The sequence below is a fragment of the Pezoporus wallicus genome, unplaced genomic scaffold (genome assembly GCF_028554395.1).
Source record: "Pezoporus wallicus isolate ANWC-B61680 ecotype Strahan unplaced genomic scaffold, APGP_CSIRO_Pwel_v1 contig_6658, whole genome shotgun sequence".
Taxonomy (NCBI): domain Eukaryota; kingdom Metazoa; phylum Chordata; class Aves; order Psittaciformes; family Psittacidae; genus Pezoporus; species Pezoporus wallicus.
The window spans coordinates 1,508,020-1,533,638 of NW_026642312.1; the positions used below are offsets into that span (position 1 = coordinate 1,508,020).

The window sequence follows — 25,619 nt, forward strand, 5'->3', positions numbered from 1 at the left end:
ATGTCATGGTGTTATATCAGCAAACTGTGCTGCTCAGTATCTGTAGCTTCAAATCAGAAGCACCTGTAAGTGGTTTGATCAGCAACAAAAGTATTTTTTCCTGTGTGTTTAATGTACTGTGGCTCTACTGGGGCATATCTGCATCTCGGGGATTGGAAGGCTACAGATGGTCCTTGTTAAACATGGCTCAACTATGTTTTCCACAGAGGTTTTCACCTTTCTTCTTTCCTACCCCCCTCCTCCTTTAGTTTGAAGGCTGGGAGTGTTTTTCATCGTGACCTCATTCAGAAGAGTCACACTTGGGCTTTGTTTGAGGTTTGGGGGTGATTTTTTTTCTTTCTTTCCTTGGTTCTTGGGGTTCCTTTTGTTTGGATGTTTTGTGTTAGCAATAGGATTATGCTGAAATTGCCGAGTGGTTGTACTAGGAGAGTGCGTGTTTTCTTCATTTTTGGTTTAAAAGAAAAGAAATAAAAATCTCAAACCTGCAGGCAATGGTTAAGCACTTCTCATAAGGACTCTTTCTTTGCCTTGTGTCCTTTCTCACCCTTGCTTGGGTCTCTCTCGTGCTAGCCTTTGCTACTGTGAGGAGCCCTTTTAAACAAGAGTCTTCCGTTCATATTCATAGGGCATGAATAACACCACTGAAGTTACTTGGCTTAAGTTACTGAAGTCAGTAGGACTGTTTATCAGTAAATGCTGTGTTTGGCTTCATCGGTTCATTAGGATCGGGCATTGGAGAAGTAAATCCTTCTGGACAAGGATTTTCTTAGTTACTGTAGAAAAGCATCGTGCTTGCTTCTAGCTCTTCCATGTGAAGACTCAACAATCTTTACGAACAGTGTTTTTGTGGACATTTCCTTGACTTCAATATCCATTACTCTTGAAATACACCCTTACAAGGCAGCATTTTAAAGAAGCCCTTTGTGTGTTCCTTTGTGTATACAGCCTCTTAAGAAAATTCACAATTATATTCAGTGGGCTTTGGTCTTGGCTGCTCTTAGCATTAAATAAATCTATCTCTTTCTGCAAACTTTATTTATGAAGACTTTCATGGTTTTTAATTTAATGGTACTTATGAAGAATAGTGACTACCGGCTCTAGCCATATGTGTGTTTTGGGCAGCAGATCCCCTGTCTTTGGGGCTCAGGGTCAATGCCAAATTCAGCAGCTTTACACCAGGAAATCGGATTCCATCTGTCTAAACAGTGTAAAGTTTGCCTCATTCTGCAGTTAGTTATATTTGGCTTACTTGTAGTAATTCTCCTGATTATTTCTAGTATACTTAAAATACTTGGTGCTGTGGCTATTTGCATCTTGTTTTTTTTTTTTTTGTGTGTTTTGGTTCTGTTGTTTTTAAGGACTGTGTATGGGGAATTTTGGGCTTGGGGGATGTGACAGGGTCGGGGAGGGCCAGAAGTCAGCTGGGGTGCCTTTTAGTGCTCGGGATTTATCTTCTGCAGAAGTGTTTACATCTTTCTGCCCAATGTCAAAGTCCAGCGACTCTCGCTGCAAGCATCTGTTGACGCGCCTATAAACAGAGCTCATGACAGATGTGAGCTGGGCGCCGGGAGTGTCTGCTGGGAGCACTTGTGGGGAAACTGGTCTCCCTGCCTCCTCCCAGGCTTGGGCAGGTGGTGCATGGTACCCCAGCCTGGGGGCATTGCTTGGGAGGAACTGGAAGGAGGGGGGGCTGTGCCCTCTCCCTTGTGCTTTCTCCATCTCATGCTCTTCAGAAGGAGGCTTCAGTGAACCAGGTGAGGCTACAGAGCCATACCTATCCTGCAAGCCCACACGTGTCCCCCAAGCCCACTGAGCTGCTTCGTCCCATCCCTCCTCTGAAGCATTTAATGGAGCGTAGCAGCAATGCACAAAAGCCTCCCAGTGCCTAGTGAGGATGTAACGTGACCTTAGGGCTTCACATTTTTCCTTAATGGAAACGCTGCTTCAGGCCCCCAAATGTTACTTATGACTACAGTGTTTGATCACTGATTCAAGTGGAAGCACTCATACATTGAACAGAGTGGTGGTGTGTTTTTGTTGTTTTTTTTTTTTTTTATGTCCTGTCTTTTTTAGTTTTTAAGTATCTGCTAATTGAAAAAATCATTAGTTTGGGTCTCTTACCTTTTCCGAAATATTAATATAGCATAGAAATACTAAAAAGACATTTCATAATGCCGTATCTCTAGCAGAAAACTTTTTTTTTTTTTTTTGTCTCATTCAGCTCTCCTTTTTATCTGCTTTATACCAAGAGTGATATTTTTGCATAGAATTGTAGAATCATGGAATGGTTAGGGTTGGAAAGGACCTTAAGATCATGTAGTCCAACCCCCCAGCCATGGGCAGGGACACCTCACACTAAACTGTGTCATCCAAGGCTCTGTCCAACCTGGCCTTGAACACTGCCAGGGATGGAGCATTCACAACCTCCCTGGGCAACCCATTCCAGTGCCTCACGACCCTAACAGTAAAGAATTTCTTCCTTATATCCAATCTAAACTTCCCCTGTTTAAGTTTGAACCCATTACCCTTTGTCCTATCACTACAGTTCCTGATGAACTCCCCAGCACCCCTATAGGCCCCCTTCAGACACTGGAAGGCTGCTAGGAGGTCTCCACGCAGCCTTCTCTTCTCCAGGCTCAACAGCCCCAACTTCCTCAGCCTGTCTTCATACAGGAGGTGCTCCAGTCCCCTGATCATCCTCGTGGCCCTCCTCTGGACTTGTTCCAAGTGTTCCATGTCCTTTTTACGTTGAGGACACCAGAACTGCACACAACTGGTATTCTTTGAATATTTGTTAGTAATAGGGAAAAGCCTCTTTTTGTGTGTGTTTTCCTGCAAATTGCTGTGTATATATTACATTAAAAATACAGAGCAGGTTATGAGGTCCTTCTTGGATATGTTGAACATGTGCTGTCCTTACTTTTTTCCTGTTACTTCCTTTTCTGCCAAAGCCACTATCAGTTTGATTAATTCCAGGAAGGGGAAAGTTTTAATCCTAGAGTGAGGCATCTTAGAAGAAAGGTTGAATTCTAAAAAACCCCAAACTAAATAAAAAAAGCAAAAACCCAACAAAACCCCACAAAACCAGCTCCATTTGCCAGATCAAATTGATTTTATCATTCTTGCAAAAGGAACTTTCTGGCTACTGATGCATAGCCCCTTTTTGTCAGAAGTCAGGGAGTTTGCAAGTGAGTAGCCTGGAGATTTTTAATGCACAAATGATGAGGGCTGGAGGGCTGAGCAATGACCATAAATAACTCCTTTAATGTTGGGTTTTCAAGGGTTTTGTTCTGTGTTGCCTAAACATAATGGTAGTGTTTGCTTTAGCTTTATTGAAATTAATTTGTTTAGCATTAGTGTAGCCATTGTAAAGTGTTTTACTAACATTATAAATTAAATCTGCACGAACAAAAGCATTAGTCTGTGAGCAGAGAGTTGCTTTATGCTTTTTATAAGACCTGACTGAAAGCAATCCATATCTTAGATGTTGACAAAGGGGTGCTTACTGTGTGTCCCCTTGGTTTGCTCTGGGCACGCTGTAGGTTGTGGCTGCGTAAACAGTTGAGATGTCAGTTTTCTCCCTTGCTTTCTGTAAGGGAAATCCAAACCATCTGTGCTTTTTTGGTGCTTTTATTATGCTTGAACTAAAGATAGCAAAACTGCTTTTGTTTTAAGATTAAAGCAGATGTATGCAGGCTGCCATATTAATTTCTTTTGTAAGGGAACACAGTTCAGCTGTTCACAAAACATGGGAAGGAATTCAGACTGCATCATGCCAAAAAACGACAACAATGAATATGTAGCTTCACAAGGAGGAAGCTTGTCACTTTATTTGTTCCCTTGTTCCTAAATTCCCTTGGATGTGGGGCTGATCTCATTGTTCAGTGTTGTCGGTGTTTTTAGGGACACATGGTTTATGTTAAGTGCAATTAACTCTCTGGGATACTTTTCTCTGCAACAGGGTGCTACTCAATTGTGCTTTGGTGAGGTTTGATAGATACATAAGGGATGCATAAATGGTAGTAGGGACACTGAGATTTTTTACTTAAAGAATCCCATAAACTTGTTCATGAAGTTATTCCCATCAAGAGTTGAGCCAAACCCAAGTAATAGAAAGTAACCTCATTTTTCATTATAGTAAACTTTTTATTTTATTGTTCTTTATTCTCTGTATTTTAAATTTAAAAGTGAAAAATGACTGGTTAATTTTATGCAATGAGGGCTTGTGAGAAAGTGCTAGCGTTTGAGCATGTGTGCAAGCAATCATTTTCAGAAGTACTGAGAGTTTTGAGAAGGGGCTGCCCCCTTTCTCTGTGATGTCCTGCTCCTGCCCCACTGCCGCATTGGTGACAAAGGGCTTGCACATTACTATTTGAAGTCAAGTCAGTAGTTTAATAGATGCAGTCACTTGGCAGGTGTGCACGGTGCTGTGTTCGGTGTGCTGGTTTGGTCCCAGCCCACGTACCGGCTCACAGGTATGGTGAGGTGGAGGCATCAATGTGTAGGGAAGTAGGCAGTGTCTGCTTGGCAGGACCTCTGGGGAAGGTTGCGGTGCCTTTGACTGTGTGCCAGCTGTTCTGTACATGGAAGACTCCTTTGATCTTTCCTCTAGGCTCACTCAAATAGGTCTTGAGGTCTGTGTTAGCTCTGTGCATCCAAGTAGTGCAGGAATGAAGGGGGATCCTCTGCATCTCCGGGTACCCTTCACTGCACAAACTAAGTTTGAACAAACTAAATCTGTGGATTCAGATTGGAGTTTCAGTCCCAGGTTACTTTCAAGGCTTGATGTCCAAATTGCTCTCCATTTGAAAGATGCAGCTCTTCTTGCAGAACTTCAGGTTCTTTTAGTAGGGAACACAGAAGCTTCCTGGTGGGATAAAATGTGTCACTGTATCCCCAGGAGTCCCATGATGTTTGCATTCTTGAGCATTTCAAAGCGAGTCCTTGTTTGAAAGCGTCAGACTTTCTCTCATGAGAATGCTATCGGAATGCGATTTCCCCTAAAGCATTTTTACAATGTGATAATAAACTCTTTCAATATTAGCTGCAAAAGGAACTTTTAAGTGCTCTTTAATGGTGGTGCTTTCATGTTCGCTAAACCAGGGGAAGAAAATGTTAGCATAGGTCATGTGTTTCTTCCTCACCCAACATGCTTTATTTTGTAAAACAAGCTAGGTCCTGTTTACCATACACGTGATGGAGCTGAGAGGTGATTTAAGGAGATTTATCTATCCAAGCTGACTTAACTAAGGACAGCCATAAAATATACTTAGTAAAAAACACTGTGTTGCAAAGTCAAATCCTGGAAAGCTAGTAAATGCGGCAGGGCCTGTTTTTGCACTGTGGGAAAGCAGTGTACTGCCCCTTTGCAGTTGGGTGGTTGTGGCACACACACGAGGGGAGAGGGACCTGTATCAGAGGAAGCATCAATTAGATTTGAGCTTGTAGCTCCCAGCAGAACATGGGAAGTCCCTGGGTGGGTGACGGCAGAGCTGGGCATCCGGGGCCCATTGTACCCCCCATCAGGAGCAGAGCTACTCAGGAGACACTGGGGCAACCTCAGCCCTAGGCATTAGGCACCTCCTTGCAAACCCCAGCAGAGCAGAAAACCTCCTCAAGCCTTCTTCAGCTCTAGAGGAGCACAAGTGTCAAGATGCTTGTCTGGTTCTCCTTCCGCAACGTTCAGATTGGGTTACCACAGTTAGTGGCATCCCAGAGCTGCTGGGGGAAGTGTGAGGAGGTCTCACTCAGCAGCAGCTCAAGCACACCGGGGCAGATGGGCTTTCCCGATGTGTTCAGCTGCTTAATGTCTGAGGCTCTACCGAAAACTTGCTGTGGGATTTTTCTCCAGTGATTTGTAACTGAGTTGAACTGATGACTTCTACAGCAAAGATAAAATCTTGCCTCTTGGAAACAATTCATTCCCTCTTTAAATTAAGCTTACCTTATCCAAAGAAGTCTAGTAGAGTGTTCATGTATCGAATTGCTGGAATTATTGTATGCCTGAGTGAAGCAAAAATACTGTGTTGATAAAATAAGCTAATTTGAAAATACATATGCATTATTAGCAAGGTGTGTACCTGCCAGTAAATGCTTCATCTGAAGCTTTCCATGTGTAGCAGAATTGGAAGTTATTGAAAACAGATCTGGGAAGGGAGTGTTCTTAATAGCTAGAAGTGCCACAAACTATAATGAAAATAATGATATGTCTTTTACTGCTGATTATTATTTTTTTGAAAGTGGCTTTTTTCTTTTTCACTAGCATCAGCAAGGAGTTCTAATTAGAAATAAATAATAAAATCTGTTCTATTATTAATGCTGCTTTCCAGCAGGCATTTAATATACATTGAAATCTGATGGCCAGGCTTCATTGGCATTATCTGTGCATCATTATTGACTTAAATGCAATGACACAGGGCTTCTGTCACCACAAGATTTGCCCAGGAAATGTAAAGTTCTGACAAGGATACTTCAAGGTCTGCTAGGCATTTGAGATCTGTTAATGTTTTTCACATGTCCTCTGCAGGGGGGAAGAGAGAGCAGTGTTTCTGCACTATCAGGAAAGCAAAAGAAGCGTGACAACGGCCTAGTTAAGCCCAGCATTTGGGCATGTACGTCTATGGAGTATATGACTGCTGCACTGAGTTTATACACGAACAGAGCCCTTGAGGTGGGCAGGGGCTGCATCCACCAAAACCTGTGCAGAAGGCAAAGGGGAGGCCAAGAAGCATCACCTTCTGTTTTCTTCTGGGTTCTTTCTCTGGGCATTTTTTAAAATGCTTGCCTTGTATTCCAGATGTAGGAGGGTGTTAACAGATCAGACCAGACACTGCTGTATTCAGTTACTCTGAATGAGCTGCTGATACCTGTTAATCCCAAACATACTCACATATATGTATCAAATGCATTTGTTCAAATGCTTTCAGAAAGGAGCAGAGCTATTGCAATGCAATGCAGTATTTGAATGCCTCTAATAGGTTGATACAGCTTTTCTTGAAAGTATTAACTCATGTCTGTGTTCTGTATGTAGATGATGAAGTGAGGAAATGTGTGTGCAGGTGCTCTCACAGATGTGTATGTGCATTGCTTCCCAAAGTTGCTGGACTTAAAACGTGCCTACTTTGCATCACATACATGGCTATTTCTATAGAAGAAATCCTGGACAGATTTTTTTCTAAGTGAAGGCTTGATTTTTTTTTTTTTTTTTTTTTTTTTTTTTTCAGTTATAATGTCACACTGGTGCTAGATTAAAATAAAATCCCAAGCCTTGGCCAAATTAAACGTGGTTAGGTAGGGCAGTATTCACCTTGTGCTGTTGATAAGCTCGGCAGTCTCGCTTGGGAAAGTCCTTGAACATTGCTACTTGAGTCGGTGCTGTTTGAATGCAAAATCCTTAAATCTGACTCTCCGCAAGGCAGACAAACTGTTTTCTGTACTTGATGTCCTTCGAGCAGATTAGGCAGCTTGAAGTAGATGAAGATTCAGAGTTGCTGAAGCTGCTCTGGAGTCATTCATTTCTTTGTATGTCCTTTAACCTGTGTGCAATGTGATGTACTTGCCAGTTTCAGTGTGGACGTTATGTAAATACTAAGCAGCTTATCAGATGTGGTTCAGGGTTGCAGTTACAAGCAGTGCTTCCTCTGTGTATGAAAATGGAAAGAAATGGCTGATTAGAAATGGGCAACTGATTAGCAAACTAGGGGCAAACATTACCACAGTGATGCTTGTAAAACAGGATCACCTCTAAGTAATAGCAATGGAAAACAGTAGCTGCTTCTCTTGAGAAGTTTCTGAATTGACAGATTTATTTTTATAATGGCGATGAAATTAACTTGTAAGGAAGGCTTTAGAACCTGGTTCCAGATTTTTTCATCACTTTTAAGTTGCAGTCTTGAGCTGTTAACCTATGAGTCAGGGTTTGCCATGTGTAAAGGAACCAAGTCAACTTCATTCTCGTACATAGCACAGATTTTAAATCCATTTTTCTGGACTTGTGTCACCTATGTAAATACCATAGTAGAAGTGTCAGTCTAAATACAAAGTCCTGTAACTTCCATAGGAGCTCAGTTATGGAGGGATGTGAAGTAGTAGGTCCTGTGCTTGCACCGGGGCACAACTGAAACAGACAAGATACTGGCTGAGGTGACCCTTCTTATCCTGATCTTTGCTTGAACTTTTCTTCTTGGAAGGCAAGGACCAAGCATATATTGCATAAGGAGAAATAGCTGCTTTCTGTGCTTCCAGTCCAAAAATACACTTGCCTGTTTGGAAGAGTTTGTGAGATGATGGAAAAATGAAGGGGAAAAAAAAAAGAAATTTGGACACTAACTTAGCAGTTAGTACTCCTGTAATTAGGCTCCGAGCACTCGTAGCTTTGTTGAATCTCTATTTTGTTTGAAGCGAATTTAATTTCCAGTCTGGCAGGAACTGTCCCCTTAATGTCAGGCTTTTTTCTTTACCCTTCTTAGCACAGTGCATGCTTTCTGGAGACTAGAACATTATTTCTGTCTAGTGAAGGCACCCTCAGCACACGGATGCAGTTCTTGAATTATATAGCTACCAGCATACGCATCCCTGGAGTAACAGCTCTTTGCAGCTCATGTGTAAATATTTACATCTATTTCCCTCCCACTTAGTAAAGTACATCATTTTTGTACAGTACAAAGTGCTTTGTGTATAAAAATCCCCAACACATTGTTTAGCTCTTTGGTTTTGTTTTGAGGGGGCGTTATATTTATTTAACGAAAGGCCAAACTAGACGCAGCATGCAGTTTGCAGGGAAGTCCTGCCTTCATCCAGCTTCACAGCTGGGATGACAGATTTATGATGAGGTGATGGACTTCTTCAAGGTCAGATGCTGGTTGACTAGAACCTCAGGTCCTGCTGACTCCAGTACTTTGTCTAAGAGTTCCAGCATACAGCTTTGCCTTTGCAAATTACTGCAGCAAATAAACCAGACTTATCCCCTGCCACACAGCTAATTTCAATAACCAATTTTCTGGGGAATGTTATGCTTATTTAAAGCGAGGTTGATTGGTATTGATAGGCTCAGACTTGTCTTTGCAGTAGGGAGGGATTCTGAAAATAATTGTGTTGCTTTTTTTTTCACTCTTTAAAAATATTTGGGTGCTTAAAAATACGTTACTTAATACAAGCAGATGTGTGCATCAGCTACTGCTGCTTAATGTCTTCTGCAGAGTAGTGACACATGCTGCTTCTCCAGAATTCGCACCTGGCTCTCTCTGAATGTGCAAGGTCTCAGGAATATAATCTGTGAAATTTAGCAATGACATTATTTTTAACTGAATTTTTTATTTTCTTTGTTTTTCTCAGCAGGCAGTATTTTATGGGCTTGGGTTTTAAGTTAATTTTCTCATCAAAATAATGGTAGCTTCATGTGTCTTGTGGTTTAAAACCAGGCAGAGCTCCTTCACTCGCTGTCCCCCCCTCTTCTTGCCCTCCCCCTACTCCCGAAGGGACGGAGAAGAGAATCGAAAAGAATGCAACTCCCACGGGTTGAGATAAGAACAGTTTAGTAACTAAGGTATAACACAAATCACTGCTGCTACCACCAATGATAATAATGATAAAGGAAATAACAAGGGAAGAGAATACATCACCTCACCCCCAGCCGACCAATAACTTGCCCCCCCCCCCCCCGAGCCCGACCAAGCACTGTCCGATACCTCCTCCAACCCTGCAGTCTCCCAGCCCTTCCAGGTGACTCTCAGTTACCTCCTGGGCATGACGTGCTGTGGTATGGAATACCTCTTTGGTCAGTTTAGGTCAGGTGTCCTGTCTCTGCTTCCTCCCGGCTTCCCCTCCTCCCTGGCAGAGCATGAGGCTCACAAAGTCCTTGGCCAAACAAAAACATCCTTGTTATCAGCTCTGTTCCCAGGCCGAAAGTCAAAACACTGCACTGCACCAGCTACCAAGAAGGAGAAAAATGACTGCTACTGCTGAACCCAGGACAACGTATTAAAACTTTTCTTACGCATTGACTGGAGTATTCCTGGAGTGCTTCTTTCTTGGGGAAAAAAGGAAAAACAAAAAAAAGGAAAAACAAATTTATTTTTTTTCCTCTACATATGGATGCAAATGGATATTTTAATTTCACTTCTTTTATGATCACTGAGTTTTGGCCTTGGTTTGAATTCCTCTTATCAGTCGTGTCTGCATGCAAAACTTACATACAGCATGTCAGGAAAGTAAGGTATGTTCTTGTTATCTGTCAGATGCAAGGCAAAATAAAATCTAGCTTTATGCATTTAATAGTAAATTAATAGAGATCTTATCAGTTGTTAGAAACGTATATTGCCAAGCTCAGCTGAAAACTTGATGTGTGGTAGGAAATCAAGCTAATACTTGCTCCATCCGTTAAAAGGAGCAAGCACAGCAAGAGGCTGGGATAATGAGGTGAGTATAAAGGGAGCAATGAATTTTACTATTAGACATAGTTTTGAAAGCTCATTATTGAACAACAGGTTTGTGAACAGGCTTGGAAGAAAAGCCAGCTCGTACTGTTGAGTACACATGGAGTCTGAACTCTCTTTTAAAAGACCTTGAATCAGTTACAAGTATTTTGAGCTACACGGTGGTGGTAAGTGTCTGAAGTTTGGTCTCTGAGCTCATGGAAAGCTTGGTTTCTGGGACTAGAAATTTAGTTATTAAAAGGCTTGTTATTCATTTCTTCCTTTGTGTTTGAAAATAGGTCTGTGGGTCAAAAGGAAAAAAATGCCCAAGCCATCTCCAAACTGTGCTCTTTGCTTCTGCTTAAGAAGCATTACAGCTTTTCTTACTGTCAGAAACTTAGTCAGAAATAGGACTAAAATCATGGGAGTGAAAGCATTTTCCGTAACAGAAAATACTAACGAATACACCCCATAACAAACCGAGAGGAACTTTTTAGCTCCCAGTAAGTTTAGCAGCCATGTATGCAGCAGTTCCCTAGGCAGTACCTGTGCTGTGTTTCCATGTGAGTGTGTTGGGTTTAGCCAGAGAGACTGTCATTGCCATCTCTGCGGGCTGGATCTAGCCGGGGTGAAAGCTGTGTATCTGATGTGAGCTTGTGGAGTGTGGCAGCTGGAGTAGCCAGAATCTGTGCTACTGACTGCCTCTTCCCTCTTGCTGGTCGCTGATCTGAATGTGCTTCTTCGCCTTGCGATCGAGCAGCAGTTGTGGGGAGTGCTTGCTTGGACTTGTCTGAGCAGCTTTATCTTCTGTTATCTTTATCCAGAGATGGCAGTGTCTTACTAACTTTTAAAACTCCCTTGTGTCTTGAGAGCCTGTCCATACCCTTCCTGTGTGTCAGTTTGCTGTGTGCATGCTTCGATACCTTGAACTATGAAGCCTGCCTTCCCTGTGGTCAGTATCCTATTTGAGGCATCTGCTTGTGGTGTCATGCTTCAGGGGAATGTCTCTTTTATGGTTCAAAACATCTTTCAGATCACCAAGTTGATGAAGCTTTGCATGCTAATTCATATTTGGCATTATTGCTTGGAAATGATCTTGTTTTTCTCACCAAATCAAATAGCTAAACACATGTCCATGTTCTTGTTACTCTGTGCAGAGGGTCTACATGTCTGAGGGAGATATACCTGTTTCTTTGGTTCTCTGCTGAAAAGACAGCTGCTGGCAAATGCAAGTACCGCCTTTGGAGGGATGTTTTACAGAGTAACTGCTGAGCACCATAGGCATATCTGTAAGCCAGATTGTGGCTATGAATGTTTTGGCTACAGTGATGCGAAGTCTGACATTAGTGTTTTATTTTGATATCCCAGCCTTTACCCCTCCTTTTCTTCCCAGCAGTTTTATCTTTCACTTTCTAGGAAGTGGTTTGTGCAAAGTCAAAATGAAAATATCTGTGTGGGCATAGATGGTGCTGTAACTCTAGCTGCTGTAGCAGAGTGGCTTGACTGCAGTGGTGCAGTTGTGTCAGTAGAAGAACATGCTTTCAGTTAAGTGCTGAGTTTTGTGGGGGCAAGGCCATTCTCATTTCCTTTGCAACAGGGCAGAAAAGTCCCATTTAGGTCCAAGCATCTCAGGTGCACGTGGAAAAAGGTCAAGTGGTTTCACTAACAGCTGAAACAACTTTGTTGGAAACGGTTTGATATCAGTTGCTGGCACATGTAGTAGAGTCCTTTGGATTGCTGGACCCCACAGCACCGAGGGAATAGTTTTTGAGTTGTATTACTTTTGCGCATGTTTTAATTGGATTGAACTGTGCTCCAAGGGGCCTGGAAAAAGTTTGGCAGATGTGCTAGTACTTCCAGCTGTGGGGACTGCCTGCTAACCCCAGAACAAGTAACCCCAGTAGCCCTGTGAACAGAAGAAAATTCACTGAAAAATCACCATCAGTGTAATCATGCTGAGGTCAAGGTCCTCTGCTAGGAAAACTCTTGTATTTGTGATTCACAGGGCTGCATCAGCAGGATCTAGTGCAGACCTGTCTTAACAGGAAAAGCCTCTGGTGTTGACAAGTGGATTGTTTTGGAGACTAGTGCTTGCATACACTCTGTCAGGAACCCAGTATATCTGGGTGCTTGAGTTACCTTGCTCTGAGCTGGAGGAGATAGAGGGGATCAAAATGAGTGCTTTTCCAACTTTGTCATCTGACTTAATCCAGTTGATGAGTTGTGTGCCTGGCATGTGCTTTCTTTGACTTGTTCTCTCCTGCTAGTCTAGGTTAAACCTTCCCCTCACCAACAGGCTTCCTTCTCTGGAACCTGAACTACATGTGTTGTGTCTCCCTACCTGGGAATGTGAAGCAGTGTTTTGATGGACATGGGCTTGTGGTGGGGTGGGAATTCTCTATGTTTGTGCAACAACCAGTGAGGGTACTGATTTTGGTCTTGGGCAGATCATTTAAATCAAAACCTGTAAATAATGGTAATTGAAATCAGGTGCTCTAATTTAGATAACAATGGGAACCTGCATAGCTTGTTTTTAGGGATCCTAAGGCTTTTCCTAGCAGCTTACGATTGCTCAGTATTTCATATTGAGATTTGTGCTTAACTTTCCTGCACCTGAGTTTAAGCCTTCTTTCTCTTTTTCAATCCATTTCCTTCTCTGAATTTTTTAGCTGCAGAGGAATCTGGCTAAAGTAAAATCATGGGGATTGTCTTTTAATTTACTAGATTGGAAACTCACATTTATGCCCGTGCAGTTATGGCCATTCTAAAGGCATGCTCCTCTGGAGTGTTGTTGGTTTTTTTTTCTTCCCATAGGATAGTAGTATTTATGCATAGAAGCACAAGAATGTGTGTTTTCATTGCATCTGCTAGGCATGCAAGGTTTTATGATGGCCGTATCAGCAGATTTGTTGGGTTAACTGAGCTTTTCAGATGAGTGAATCCCAGAATTGAGCACTTCCAATATAACAGTAGTTTTTATATTCTTTACAATACTGGGGTCTCATGAGAGTAACTTAATAGAGATCAATTTTCAAACCATACCAGAAACAAGTATGATTTTCTTATACCTACCTGTCTTGATCTAAATGAGGCATTGGGTCATTCCTCACTGGCGCTGAACTTCTGTGGAACAGCTGACTGTTAGAGGTCTTTGCATACTTTGTCTGGTCACCTGTATCTTGTTTGTCCATGTAGATGTTCACAGAAAAATGCGTGAAGATACCAGTATAAAGTTGGTATATGAAGCTGTGGTAATGCAGAATGACAGCTAAATAATGAATCTTTTATTTAGTTTGTAAGAGTTCTATTAAGCTGAAAGGAAGGAATATATTCAGTGGACTCTTTCAGGAAAATAATCTCTTTTGTGGTTTAAACACTTCTTATACATTTTGGCATGGTGTAAAAATCTGGCTTTAGTGCTGGTGTGCAGCTGTGTGTTTTGACAATGAAAGAGCTTGCAGTACAAATGTTAAAGCTTTTTTTTGTAGGATCACAGCATTTTTCATATTTTGCAGTTGGCTTAGTTATGAATCACCTGGTGGTGAGTCAGCTCCATACTGCATGACTGATTTGTCATGTCATCTTACTTATTTTTATCAACTGTGTTGAGATGATAGTTGGGATTGCAACTCTGATTGCTATTGCTTTCTCGTTTAATGAGAAGTATGACCCTCTGTTGAATTGGCTTGTTACACCTCAGTTTCATACCTCTAGGTAGTGTTTGTGGCAATACAGTGACTACAAATAAAATACTTGTTGGAGATGTTTGTGTATAGAAGCCCTACTAATGGAATGCAAATTATTTCCTTTTCCACCTTTCTGTTGTATCTGAGGTGAGCCAAAACACTTATTTGAAAACACAAGTCTGTCCTTCAATCCAGAGCACTTGAGTTTTGAGGAGAAACGCTGTCTTTTTTAGAGTCCACCGGTGTTCCGTGTGCTGGTGTAGAGGGAGCCAGTTTTGCACTGCTGTGCCTGCAGAGGTACTTTGGTCATTTGCAGCTTACTGAAATTATTTCTTTACTGCTGAGGATGTGTTTGCGATTACCTTGGTAGTAAGCAGAACTGTACTCCTATGGCTGCACTCAAACTCTGTATTAGCTCTGTACCACCAGCTTTATGTAATTGTCCATGTATGTCCATCCTATGATCTTTACTTTCTACATCACTGATAGTGGATTTTGCTGCAGTGTATACTATGGTATATTATTGGTGCCATGGGTTCAATGGCTCTGGGATAAGGACAAGTGAGGCTGGGTACCACACAGAACATCCTTAAGCTCAGGCTTTTAAAAATCAGTCAGATGAGAGTTGGGAGCCATAAATCTTGTACAAGACATGCCTGTGCCTGCAGAAAAGTTTCTACTACTAGTTTAAGTCAGTATTGTGCCTAACAAAAGGCAGTATCCAAACAGAGGATAGTAAATTCATGATATTTTAAAGGGAAGGAGAAAGATTTGAAGTACTTCAGAGCTGAGACTTTGTTAAATAGAAAATGAATTTAGGTATGTATTTTCTATGTTACACAGCTGCTCAGATTAAAAAAATCATAATGGTCTCTCTAGCTTAAGGGAGAGGCTGTAGAATGGAAACATGCCCCTGTTTCTAGAAACTTCTGATTTAATCTGCCAGGTCGAAGCTACTGTAACAGAAATCATCATGTTCTCAGAGCAGGAGAGAGTTTATGTGTGGAATTAAGTGACTGGATTTTGCCTCTAAGCCTAAATCTCAGTTCTGAAGCATGCATAGGTGAGACAGAAGAGAGCAGAGAAACTGCTTGAATCACATTGCGCAAATACAGGGTAAGGTGACATTAACTCAGGCCCTGGCTAGCTAAACAAAATGGTTACTTCATGCATCCTTTTTCTTCTAATGTGATGCTGTTTGTTCTGTAGGATAATTTTTTCAAAATTATATCTTGTTTGATGTACTGCAACAGGTTTGCATAAATATACCCATCAGCTGGTAATGGGTCTTCCTCACTGATCTCTGAAGCTGCATTTTAAGATATGATATTTATCAAAAAGCACAGTAAAATAGACCTGTTTGGATAGTTAAGAGTAGCCTGGGAAGGTTAAATAGAGGGCAGCACTATTCACTAATACACAAGATTGGCAGTCCATATACCCTTCACAACATTTCTGTCCATGCAAGCAATCAGAAAAGGTGGTCTGATTTTAATCTCTTTCTTCTAATTGGTTTTTAGTAACATGTGAGGGTAATCTCACCATATTTCCTGTTGAACTTATATCTAACCCTCGTTTTAGAGAATATAAACCAGAGCTTTTACAGCATCATGTGCTTGAGGTTTGTCAAAGTAAATTCAAAAGCAAACAACAGTATCCTTACAGAGCCAGATAAATACTGATGTATTTTTCTTTGCACGGAAAGGTTGGGTTTTTCTTTCCAGGCCTATAAATGTTAAAGTTGTATGTAAGGCTGCCAAGTAATTCTCTGAATATAAGACATCTTCCTTGTCTGTCTCCTTTATAATTCTGACATGACTGCTGAAGAAGCACTGTCCATATTTGAGGGTGAGGTATGGGGGGGAAGGTGCTATGAATCGCTCGCTGCTTGTATTATGGGAATCAATCGTAATTGGGTTTCTCCAACATACACATACAGTCAGGAGGTTCATAGTTCAAATGCAGACCAAGTAGTTTATATGTTGATTTTATGGGAGTAGCTTATAGAACAGCTCTGTCAAACTTTTACAGCCAAGAGCAAGTTCTGTTCCTTATCTGTATATAATGCATGTTCTCACATGTATTAAAGCAATATCCGTACCATACAATGAGACTTATGACGTGGCTTTGAAAGATATTACATCTCTTGACCACTTCATCTGCCCATACCTGTGGATTCATGCCCTGCAGTGAGTGATGGTGCTCTAGTCTCCTCAACAAGTTCTAGCAGTGCCACTTACTTGCCTTTTTCCTTAAAAGAAGTCTACTGCAAAGTATGAGTAATACTGGGCATATTCAAACCTTCTACCAGTCCTTTTTTTAAAAAAAAAATAAGGTTTTATATTTAATATCCACAGGCTTTTCACACGTGCAATGAAAAGAGATTCTTACTTGCATGGTAACAGAAATTGAACAGTAATTCATGCGTTATCTCAAAGGTGTAAAAATCGGAACTTGTTGTAACTCTATGACAGACAGAAGAAATGCTATTTTTTAAGCTGTTCTGTGAATTCTTATGGCTCCTGGGGCTGGTATATTTATTCATGCTCCTTGTAATAGAACCAAGGAAAAAGAATATAAGATTGTTTTCCCCAAAACCAGACATATTAAAATGTAGTCATGTTTTCATATTGGTAGTTCAGTATCTCCAAGAGGTCTTTGTCTTTGTGCCAGACACTGTAAAACTTTATAGCAAAGAGGTAGATTTTTTTTCCCTAAAAAGCTTTCAATCAAAGAAAGAGCTCACTCTGACATACTGAACAATGTATACTCTATTTGAGTAATAATCAAATTTACTAGCATGCATTTGAGAGAACGTAAGTGATTAGTGTCTGACTATGTAATCAGTCTGACTAATGCTCCTGTTCAGTGCAATTAAGACAACTGTGGTCTGCTGCTTGTAACTAAGCAGCTTCTCTTTTCCCCAGTATAAATGTAATGATTTTGGAGTGGGAGTAAGTATCCATTCATACCCACTACAGTATTTTCTTACAAATTAAAGTTGCATGTGGGTTTGCAGTCCAGAGAAATACACAAAAAAATCTGAAATTTCAGTGAGTTTACCATTTAAAGACTGCCATCCCCCTTATTTCTTCACCTTTGCAAAAGAAGGTACAGTAGGGTCATTTATTTATGGATTGGATATGCCTGGCTTTGTTTTTTTTTTTTTTCCTCTCTTCTGTTTACTCCCCTAATTCCCTTTCTCTTCACCATGATTTCATGATGATAGAATGATTGTGCAGCATTCAACTGGTTTTGTTGATCTTAAACCAGAGCAGAGGAGGTCTGGAAAACTTCATTTTGTGGTGTCCCCCCCTAAAAAGTGAACCAAAGAGCTGAAAAAAACCCTGGAGTTCCAACAGGAAAACCTGAAGATACCATAGATTGTCTCTAGCAGTTTGGCTCCTCTGACTTGCTGAAGGCTGGCATGTGGCCATCAGAACCCTCTGACTTGAGCTGGTTGGGCTCTCAGGGCGTGGATGTGGGTTTCACGGTTGTAATGAAAGATGCTTAACCGCCTCAGCTGCTATCTTGAGATACATGCAGCTTTGTTTCATGCTTGTCCAAACCTGTTTTGTACTTTCTTGCAGCATGCTCTCCTCCTGCTGCAGCTAACAGTTCTGGGGAAGGGGGAGCAGAGAGCCAGTCCCAATTACACCAGCCTAAGAAGTTTCAGATTTCCTCACTGACAACGACTGTGGCTCTCTGCGGCAGTTCAGCCTAATGAGACGTGTCGGTGGGCGCCTTGTGAGAGTACCATGCAAACATGAGAGCCCTGAGTGCCTGGCAGCTGTAACCTTTGCTTTGTGCCACAGCTACCAAAATGCCTTGGTAGCGTTTTAGGACACCCTTGCGGTTGAAGAGAGTGAAACAAAGCCCTGCTGCAGCAGGCTGAAGTGTGTAGCAATACTAACTGACCAGCAGCGCTTCTCCAGGAGCATGTTTGCTGGAGCCTGCTGCTGTTGCCTAACACACACTAATCCTGGAGAAAAACAAGACTCTAAGGGCAAAATGTGAGTCTTTAAGATGGCTTTGTGCTCTCTGAAAATAATATTTATGCAGCTTTTTGATGATGAAACCTCTTTGAATAGTTGACCTGTCAGGATATACTATTAGAAAACCCCAACCTTTTTGCTTGCTGCATAGAAATTCTGAATTATCCCAGCTTTTTGTACCCTTTCACCTGTTGTACTATTTCTGCCAAGTCTCCTGAGCAATGTTAACCAGGAACCCCAGCCCTCCTGGGATGGGTGGATGCTGTACACATGGTTGGTGCAGCGGCCAGTGGTGGTTTGCTGGCAGGAAGGCAGGGTGCCTTGCCTCCTTCCCTCTGAACACAGAGTCCTGTGTCACGGTCCTGCTAGCAGGGCATGCTAGAGCAGTGCCCTTCGGGAGGGTTTATTGCAGAATTATTATTTCAAAGGGTTTGCGGACTTGGGCAGGCATCCCTGCAATATAATAATACACTGGCAGTTCCTTTCCAGCATATGGTAGCTGGGACAACTGCTCTTTATTTCTACATTGAAGCTGCAAATCTGGTTTACAGCCAGCTCCTCATCTTCTGGGAGAAATAGAAATGTGAGACACCCCAAGTTCACGCAGGATAGGCAGGGAAAAGCAGCACAGCCCTATCTATCCACAGAGACAGCACTGTAGACAAGGATGTTGAGGTTCAGTGTCTCAGTCTTTAGAAAGGTTTACTGGGGTGCAGAGCTGAAGATGAGCTGCTTCTATTAATCTGTATTGTGTTGTGGTAAAGCCAGTGAATCCTTCCAGCATGCTGCGTGAAGCCTTCTGCATGCTGCGTGAAGCCTTCTGTCATGGCCTTCATGTTCCCTTTTTGCAGTGCCATGGGCTATAGTAAACTTTCCTGCTGGCGCAGGGAGATCTGCAGTGAAGCAGAGTGAATGATTCAGACAGGCTAGTTCCACATATGGACTGTTCCATGTCTCTGGACTGCATGTACTGCGGTCCTGGTTCACACACTTTGATTGAAGGAAACCATACTTGTGCTGTATGGAGCCAGCTGAGATTTAGCTCTATCCTAGACTATGAAATATGGCTAAAACATCTTCTTTCCCTAGACTATGCTACTCCTGCCAATGCTCATGCAGGTTTCGCGGGCCACACAAATGGCACTGGCTAATCCTGAGTGTGGATAAACTGCCTGCAGTTTCAATCTGACAGTGCTTCCATGTTGGCCAAAAAATTTTGTTGATATTTGTGCATTCTCAGGCAAGGGAAATGGTGCTGTTGTGGGTCCCAGTGCTAACTTGAGTAGGTTGAAAGGCAGCTTTGGAGACCTGCTGAGGGCTGGTCTGTTGCTGCCTACATTATAAGTTTTCTTCTGCGTGTCAGAACCACATGTGTAGGTAAGGAAAATCACTCCTTCCCCCTGTTGTTAAGGTCATTCTCCAGTTACTTTCAGTCAGAGCTGGAAAAATTCTCAGTTGCTGGTTAGCTGAATTAATGGCTGTAGTGACAGAGGGAGTGTCCCTACTGTTTCTCCTCAGGTAGCCCTTTCCTGAAAGGCTGATAAATTGTTCTGAGATCAGCACACATGATAAAAACTCTTTGAAACAGCATAGTCTTGTTAACAAAGCTACCATGGAAACTGTACTGTATGCTTGGGGTTCGGGAGATGTCCAGGGTTTTGTGTTCACCTGCCCATAATTCTTCTTTGAGCATTCTCTATGGCATGTTATGTGTCATCATGTATATTTTTGTTTTCATAAATAGATGTCCTTAGGAACGTACTGTACTCGGGGCTTCGGTTCCTCCCTTTTCTACCTCTTACCCCTCCATGTAAGTTACCCTTATCCACCTACAAGTTTTGGGGAAAGGGGATTTTAATAGACAGTTACCTCATTAAAAGACTACTTCAGTGAAGAAGCTTTGAGCTGTAAATAAAATGTCTTGTCTGTCTTGCCAGCAGTATAACTGTGTCAAAACCTCACACTGCAGGCAGCCTGCAGGAACAGCAGGTAGGAAACACTGGCTTAATGAAGAGTTCCTCTGGTTCTTTAAAAATGAGATGAGTAAGCAAGGGACTGCTGTTCAAGCCAGGGACCAGGGTTCATACTTCAATTGGGACTTATGCTTTCAGGATCGGAAATGGAATGAAGCTGCGTCAGTGGAAATTCAGACATTAGGAAAAGGTTTTTCACTGAGAGGCTGGTCAGTCACTGGAAACAGGCTCTTCAGTGAAAGTCATGGCACCAAACCTGTAGAGTTCAAGGAGCATCTGGACAATGCTGTTAGTCATACAGTTTAGTTTAGGTAGTTGTCAGAAGAGCACAGAGTTGGGCTGCATGATCCTTATGGGTCCTTTCCAACATGAAATATGCTATGATTCTATAATCCCTGTAAACTCATACAGAGCTTTATATTGATCTCCTGCATTCAGATATTTTTATCCTTGCAACATAAAGGCAAAAAAAAACTAAAAATAAAATACTGGGGTTTTTAAACAAGCAAAGATGATAGTAGACCCCTATCTGAATTTTCATCAGAGTGGCCTCAAAGGGTCTTGGAAATGAGTCCCTCAAGGATGATTTCAAAACGCCATCAGTGGTGGGCAAGGGAGGGTGCCAGGAGGTGAAGGAGGGATAGGGAGGAGAGATGAGAGCAAATAGGGGAGGTTTGTAGTGGGAACACAGAGGCAGAGTTGGTGATGGAAAGCCCTGGAGTAGAGCCATGCTTTGCTCTCTTGCCAGTGGCCTAAGGTGTGCAGGAGAAGGTGTGAGGGATCCAGGTCTTTGCAGGCTATTGCTCAAGCTTCTATGGGTAATGGCTTTCAGGATGGAGGTGGTTGTGGGTATCGAGACCTCCGAGGCCCTTCTGACTGGGCATTGCCTTAGGAGCACTCTGGCTTCTGTGGCTGATAGCCATGCACTGCTCCCACCAGCCCTTCTCCAGCCTGGCTCCTGGCCATGTTGGCTAGCTCATGGCAAGTCCCAGTGCTGGAGCCTGCTGGAGTGCTCAACACCCAGCCAGCACTGGGTGACCAAACCATGAAGCTGGAGCTAAAACTGTGGTGTCTAGCTGTGACTGACTGGAGCAGAGGGGCTGTATGTTACCTGGCAGGAGGAGTGATGGAAACCCAAGCCCTGTGTTGCCTCAGATCACTGAAATTTGCCAGTAAGACCATCTGCTTCTGTGTAAAAACCCTTTCTTTTGGCTGTTTCCTTTTTCTTCCCCCCCCCAGCCCTTTGCAGTACCCTTGCTGAGGGAGTTCCTCAGCCCCCCTGAGAAAGGGAACAACTTGCACAGTGATGCTGCAATCACCTTTCAGCCTTTATAGCTGATGCTGTGGCCCGTCTCCTTGGTTTGGGTAATAGCATGGTGGTGATAAGTGCCACAAACCTTCCCAAAAAGAGTTCCCTGTCCAGCAGCATCTCCCTGGGCAGTCCCCTGGTCCCCCTGTGTGTGCCTCTCTGCAGGGTTTGGGCACCATCTGCACATGCAGACCATGGGCAGGGTTGCTTTGTAGGAAGTGCTGGGCTTAGAGGAAGATAGAGGAATGAGGCCAAAAGGCTCGCAACAGGTTTTGCTCAGGTTTTGTTTGGCATCCCACAGGGTGTCGTCAGAGTATCTCCTTCTCTGGTGAGCTTTCATTCAGGACAAGGCTTGCTCTGCAGGAATGGCCCCTCAAAGCCCCAGCTCCCACATAAGCATTGCCTCTGATTTCATTACTGCAGCACTGCACACAGGGTGCTCCTGTTCTAGACTCAGAGGCAGTCCAGTCAACTACCTGCAATGTTGTTCTTTGTTCTTTTATAGAGACGAAAAAGAGACCTATTGAGATTGCTTCATACCTGAAAAGCTGGTATGATTCATAAGCTGCTTATTGAACAGAGTTGTTCCAGTTCTTGATAGCAGGGCATTTTGTTCAAATTCAGTCTTGTTCATTCCATTGCAGATAGTCATTGTTTATCTTACATGAATCATTGAATAAATATGAGTTTGAAATCGAGAGTCTCTCTTGAGCTCTAACTGATTTTGTCAGTCAAGGTAATCTTTCGGTGCCTGACAGTGTCCATAGATGGACTTTCCATGGTATGGCAAATGGTGGATAAGGGGTGAGGGAGGTTTTGTGGGGGTTTTAGTATTTTGGTCTTCCTTCTGAGAAGATGAAACCATCAGTCCTCACCCCTCTTGTCCCTGGAGCTAGTTAAGGTTATAATGCAAAAAGGAGTATTGCCATTACACCTGTTTGCTGGGTGCTGCCTACAGTAACACTGACTTTGGGGTGCCTTTGATGGGGTGTCCCAGGTGGAGGATTGAACCCATAGGGAATATGGGCCCAGAGCTTCTTCAGTTCCTCTCCTATGTGCCAGAATCTGCTGTCTGCTTCATCTTGCAGTCCAGGTTGGAGGTCTTCCCTTGCCTTGCTGTGTGGTCTAAGCTGGTGAGACTCAGCCTCTGCCTGGCAGGGAGCTGAATGCCCATCTTGGTTTACATCTCCTGTGTCCTGCCCTTAGGCTGCTCCACTCAGTCCAGCGTTCTGGAAGAGCCTGGGCAGCTGCAGCCCCTCCACTTCCTGGTTCATGAAGAGAAAGGAGCACTTTGCTGTGGTGAAGCAAGTGCTGGTGTGACATACTGGGAAAGTTTCATGTTTTCTGCAATGCTATAGTCACAGTAGTTGTAGGAAGGCTTCTTAAAAATTGAGCTTTGTGGTGTCTTCAGGCAATGTATAACTGTAAGTCATACAAGGCTGCTTGCAGAGAAAGTAAAAGACACACTTCTATTTTTACTTGTAAGAATTAGCAAGGACTGCTTAGAGGCTTACTATAGTATAATCTGGGTAAAATTGATGTGTTTAATTTGAATTAAATTTCCTTATTGTCTGTGTAGGCTACTCCAATTGAAGGGTCATAAGCATTGAACCTGTAATTGGAAGCCTGTTTGTACTTGATGGTAGAGCTTGTCTATCAACGGAAACAGGCTGGTATGTGGAATAAACTGTTTTGAAATACTTCTTGTGGAATAGGCGTTAGGTGAGAAGTCTTGATCAGACAAGATCAAGGTTATTGATAGTGGTCAGTGCACAGGGAAACAACAAAGATGTGCGATTTACTGGGTTTGCTAAGATCTGCTGCTGTGATGACCAGGATTGCCCTCCTGGCAGCATGCTTCCCCACGCTGCAGAGCATGGGAGCAAAGAGGGGTATTCTGCATGAGTGTGACAGTCTGCAAGTTGTAGTAAGAAAGCCATTCAGGGGAGCTGCTGCAAGCCATCACTGGTGCTGTAGCTGCTGGAGGTGGGGGAGAGGATGGGGAAAGGCACCAGGATGGGCTCCCAGCACTTGAACCTGGGAGTAGCTCCTGATCCAGATGTCTCAGGCTCCGACAGGTCTGAAAAGAATTAGGGGGACTGAGAGGAAGGGTTTGGAAGTGGTTTGATTGGTAGGAAGAGGAACGAAGACAGAAAATGGCAGGAACCCAAGTGAGCAGAAAGTAAAGATGAAATAGAGGAAATTTATGGGTTGGGTGTTGCTCAACTGATTTTGTGGATATAGTAATGTGCAAAGTGGACATTTTGCACTAGAGGTCAAGATTAAGATCTGACTGTGAAGGGAGGTTAGGGAGTGGGGTGATTCCCAGGGTAAATGGATAGGAATTTTACAAAACAAGTGGGAAAGAAGCTGATTCTTAGTTGATGTGTGTATGGGATATTTGCTTGAAGACCAGCGTTAGTCACAGTAGTAACGCTATCAGTTTAGTTGGTAATACGTTTATTTTTTTTTACCTCGGTAAATTCCTTACATAAAATTATTTTGTTTTCCTCCATAGTTTAATAGATAAGATTTTGTTTTGTTTGGGTTTTTTGTTTGGTTGGTTGGTTTTTTGTTTGTTTGTTTGGGGTTTTTTGTTGCTTTGAAAAAGATTAAATTATGTGGCATAAAAGCAAGCCTTGGGCCCTGGTCTATCTTGTTGCCTGAAAGATTGTTTTGTGACAAGGGAATGGATGTCTAAGGTCAGCTGTTACAGAGAAATAGTAAACTATCAGACAAAAAATTACTTGGGTCACACTCTTGTCATGATTAACTGTAGAATTTAAAATGTCAGTAGTTAATCTGCTTTACATTTGGTCTTAAATTGCCTTTGATTTATAAGAGAGCATCCTTGTCCTGTATGTTAAGTATCTGCTCAGACAGTAGATCTCTCCAGGAATAAACAGTGAACTACTATATTTTTATTTTTGTTTTTAATTTCTGGGTCCTTGGGCTTGTCTTGATTTATTTTTCTCCCTGGAACGCTGCATTCCACTGCTTGTAATGTGAGCCCAAGGCCTCTTTTTTTCTGCTTGGACTCATGTATAAAGACATTTTGTAAGATTTATTGCATTCTTTTAACTTCTAAACATGAGGGAAGCACAAATGATGATCCTCAGTTCAGACCAACAGCAGAGAACAGAAAGAAATTGGTATTTTTAAGTGGATGTTTCTCTGTACAGTCCTGTATATTTTGGTGGGCTGCACTCATCATCTCTCTGCTGTGGGGTCAGTGACCGTAAGCAAAAAGATGCCTTAGGAGACTGATGTCTTGAACATTCAAGCTGAGTCCTCTGGAGTTGTTGTTGTGTCGTGTGGATTTTCGTGGGCATCACCGTTGCAGTGGGGAGTAACCCTATGAAAAACTCACATGGAGTAGTTCCTGGGGCAATGACAGGAAGGCTGTGGACTTCACTTTTTGGGTCACAGATAGCTTTGCTTTCTGGTATCTGTGGTCTGGCCAGATGCTGTAGCAGTTGGTTTGCTAATATAATAGGCATTATTGAAAATAGTTTGCTTGGATTTTGTTTTGTTTTGTTTGTTTGTTTTATGTAAACCTTTCTTTTAGGTGACTTCTTTACAATACCTCTTCGCCTTCGCTTTCCCTGTCTTACCTAGTTTTATGTTTAAACTGTGATGTTTTACATTACTCCTCTGGTTACCTGGATTTGAACAAGTTAATTTAGATCAAGTGTGTGACAAGATTTGGATATTTCTATTTTGCATGTAAGAATACCACTATTATCTTCTGTAAGGCCCTGCACTTTGTATGGTACATCTAAGGTTTGTAAGAAGTTTTCTTGCTTAGGGAAGGGCAGTGGAGGGAGGTTGGTTGCCCCTTTTCTGTTATCCCTACCAAAACGCCCCACCCTTTTTGATTTATTGCAACCACACTGGGAAGAGGGACATGCTAAGCTGTGTAACCATTCCCAAGCATTGCAGCGTGCAGGACTTGGCTGGGGTCAGACACCACCACATCTGGCGTGTGTTGCTGATGGTGAAGCTGATGGCATCTGACAGCCTCAGGCAGTCGCTGCCCATGTGGTGGGTAATGGCCATGAGGAATAGTCCAGCTCGAGGCCATGGGCAGGCCTCTCCTTCCTGTCTGGAGGCAGCAGCGGTGAGGAGCCAGTGCCCACTGTCACCCCCTCCTCAAACCCAAATCTCAATCTTTGAATTAAAGAAAGAGACCTGAGCCTGCACTGTTTGGGAGTTGTGTTTGGGAGGGGTGAGTATTCAAGTCA

General features: G+C 42.6%; 1 protein-coding gene across 2 annotated transcripts in view; it reads left to right on the forward strand.

The window, feature by feature from the left end:
- The window catches only part of MYO10 (myosin X), a 160,402-nt gene that overhangs the window by 35,900 nt on the left and 98,883 nt on the right, over window positions 1–25,619 (forward strand). The window contains exon 1 of one of the 2 annotated variants that reach the window (XM_057428890.1): window positions 21,153–21,258. The exons of the other annotated variant lie outside the window; for it this stretch is intronic. Coding sequence (XP_057284873.1) covers window positions 21,193–21,258 — 66 coding nt within the window. The 5' untranslated portion in view covers window positions 21,153–21,192. Of the gene's footprint in view, window positions 1–21,152; window positions 21,259–25,619 lie in introns of those variants that run through there. 2 annotated transcript variants of the gene reach the window in all.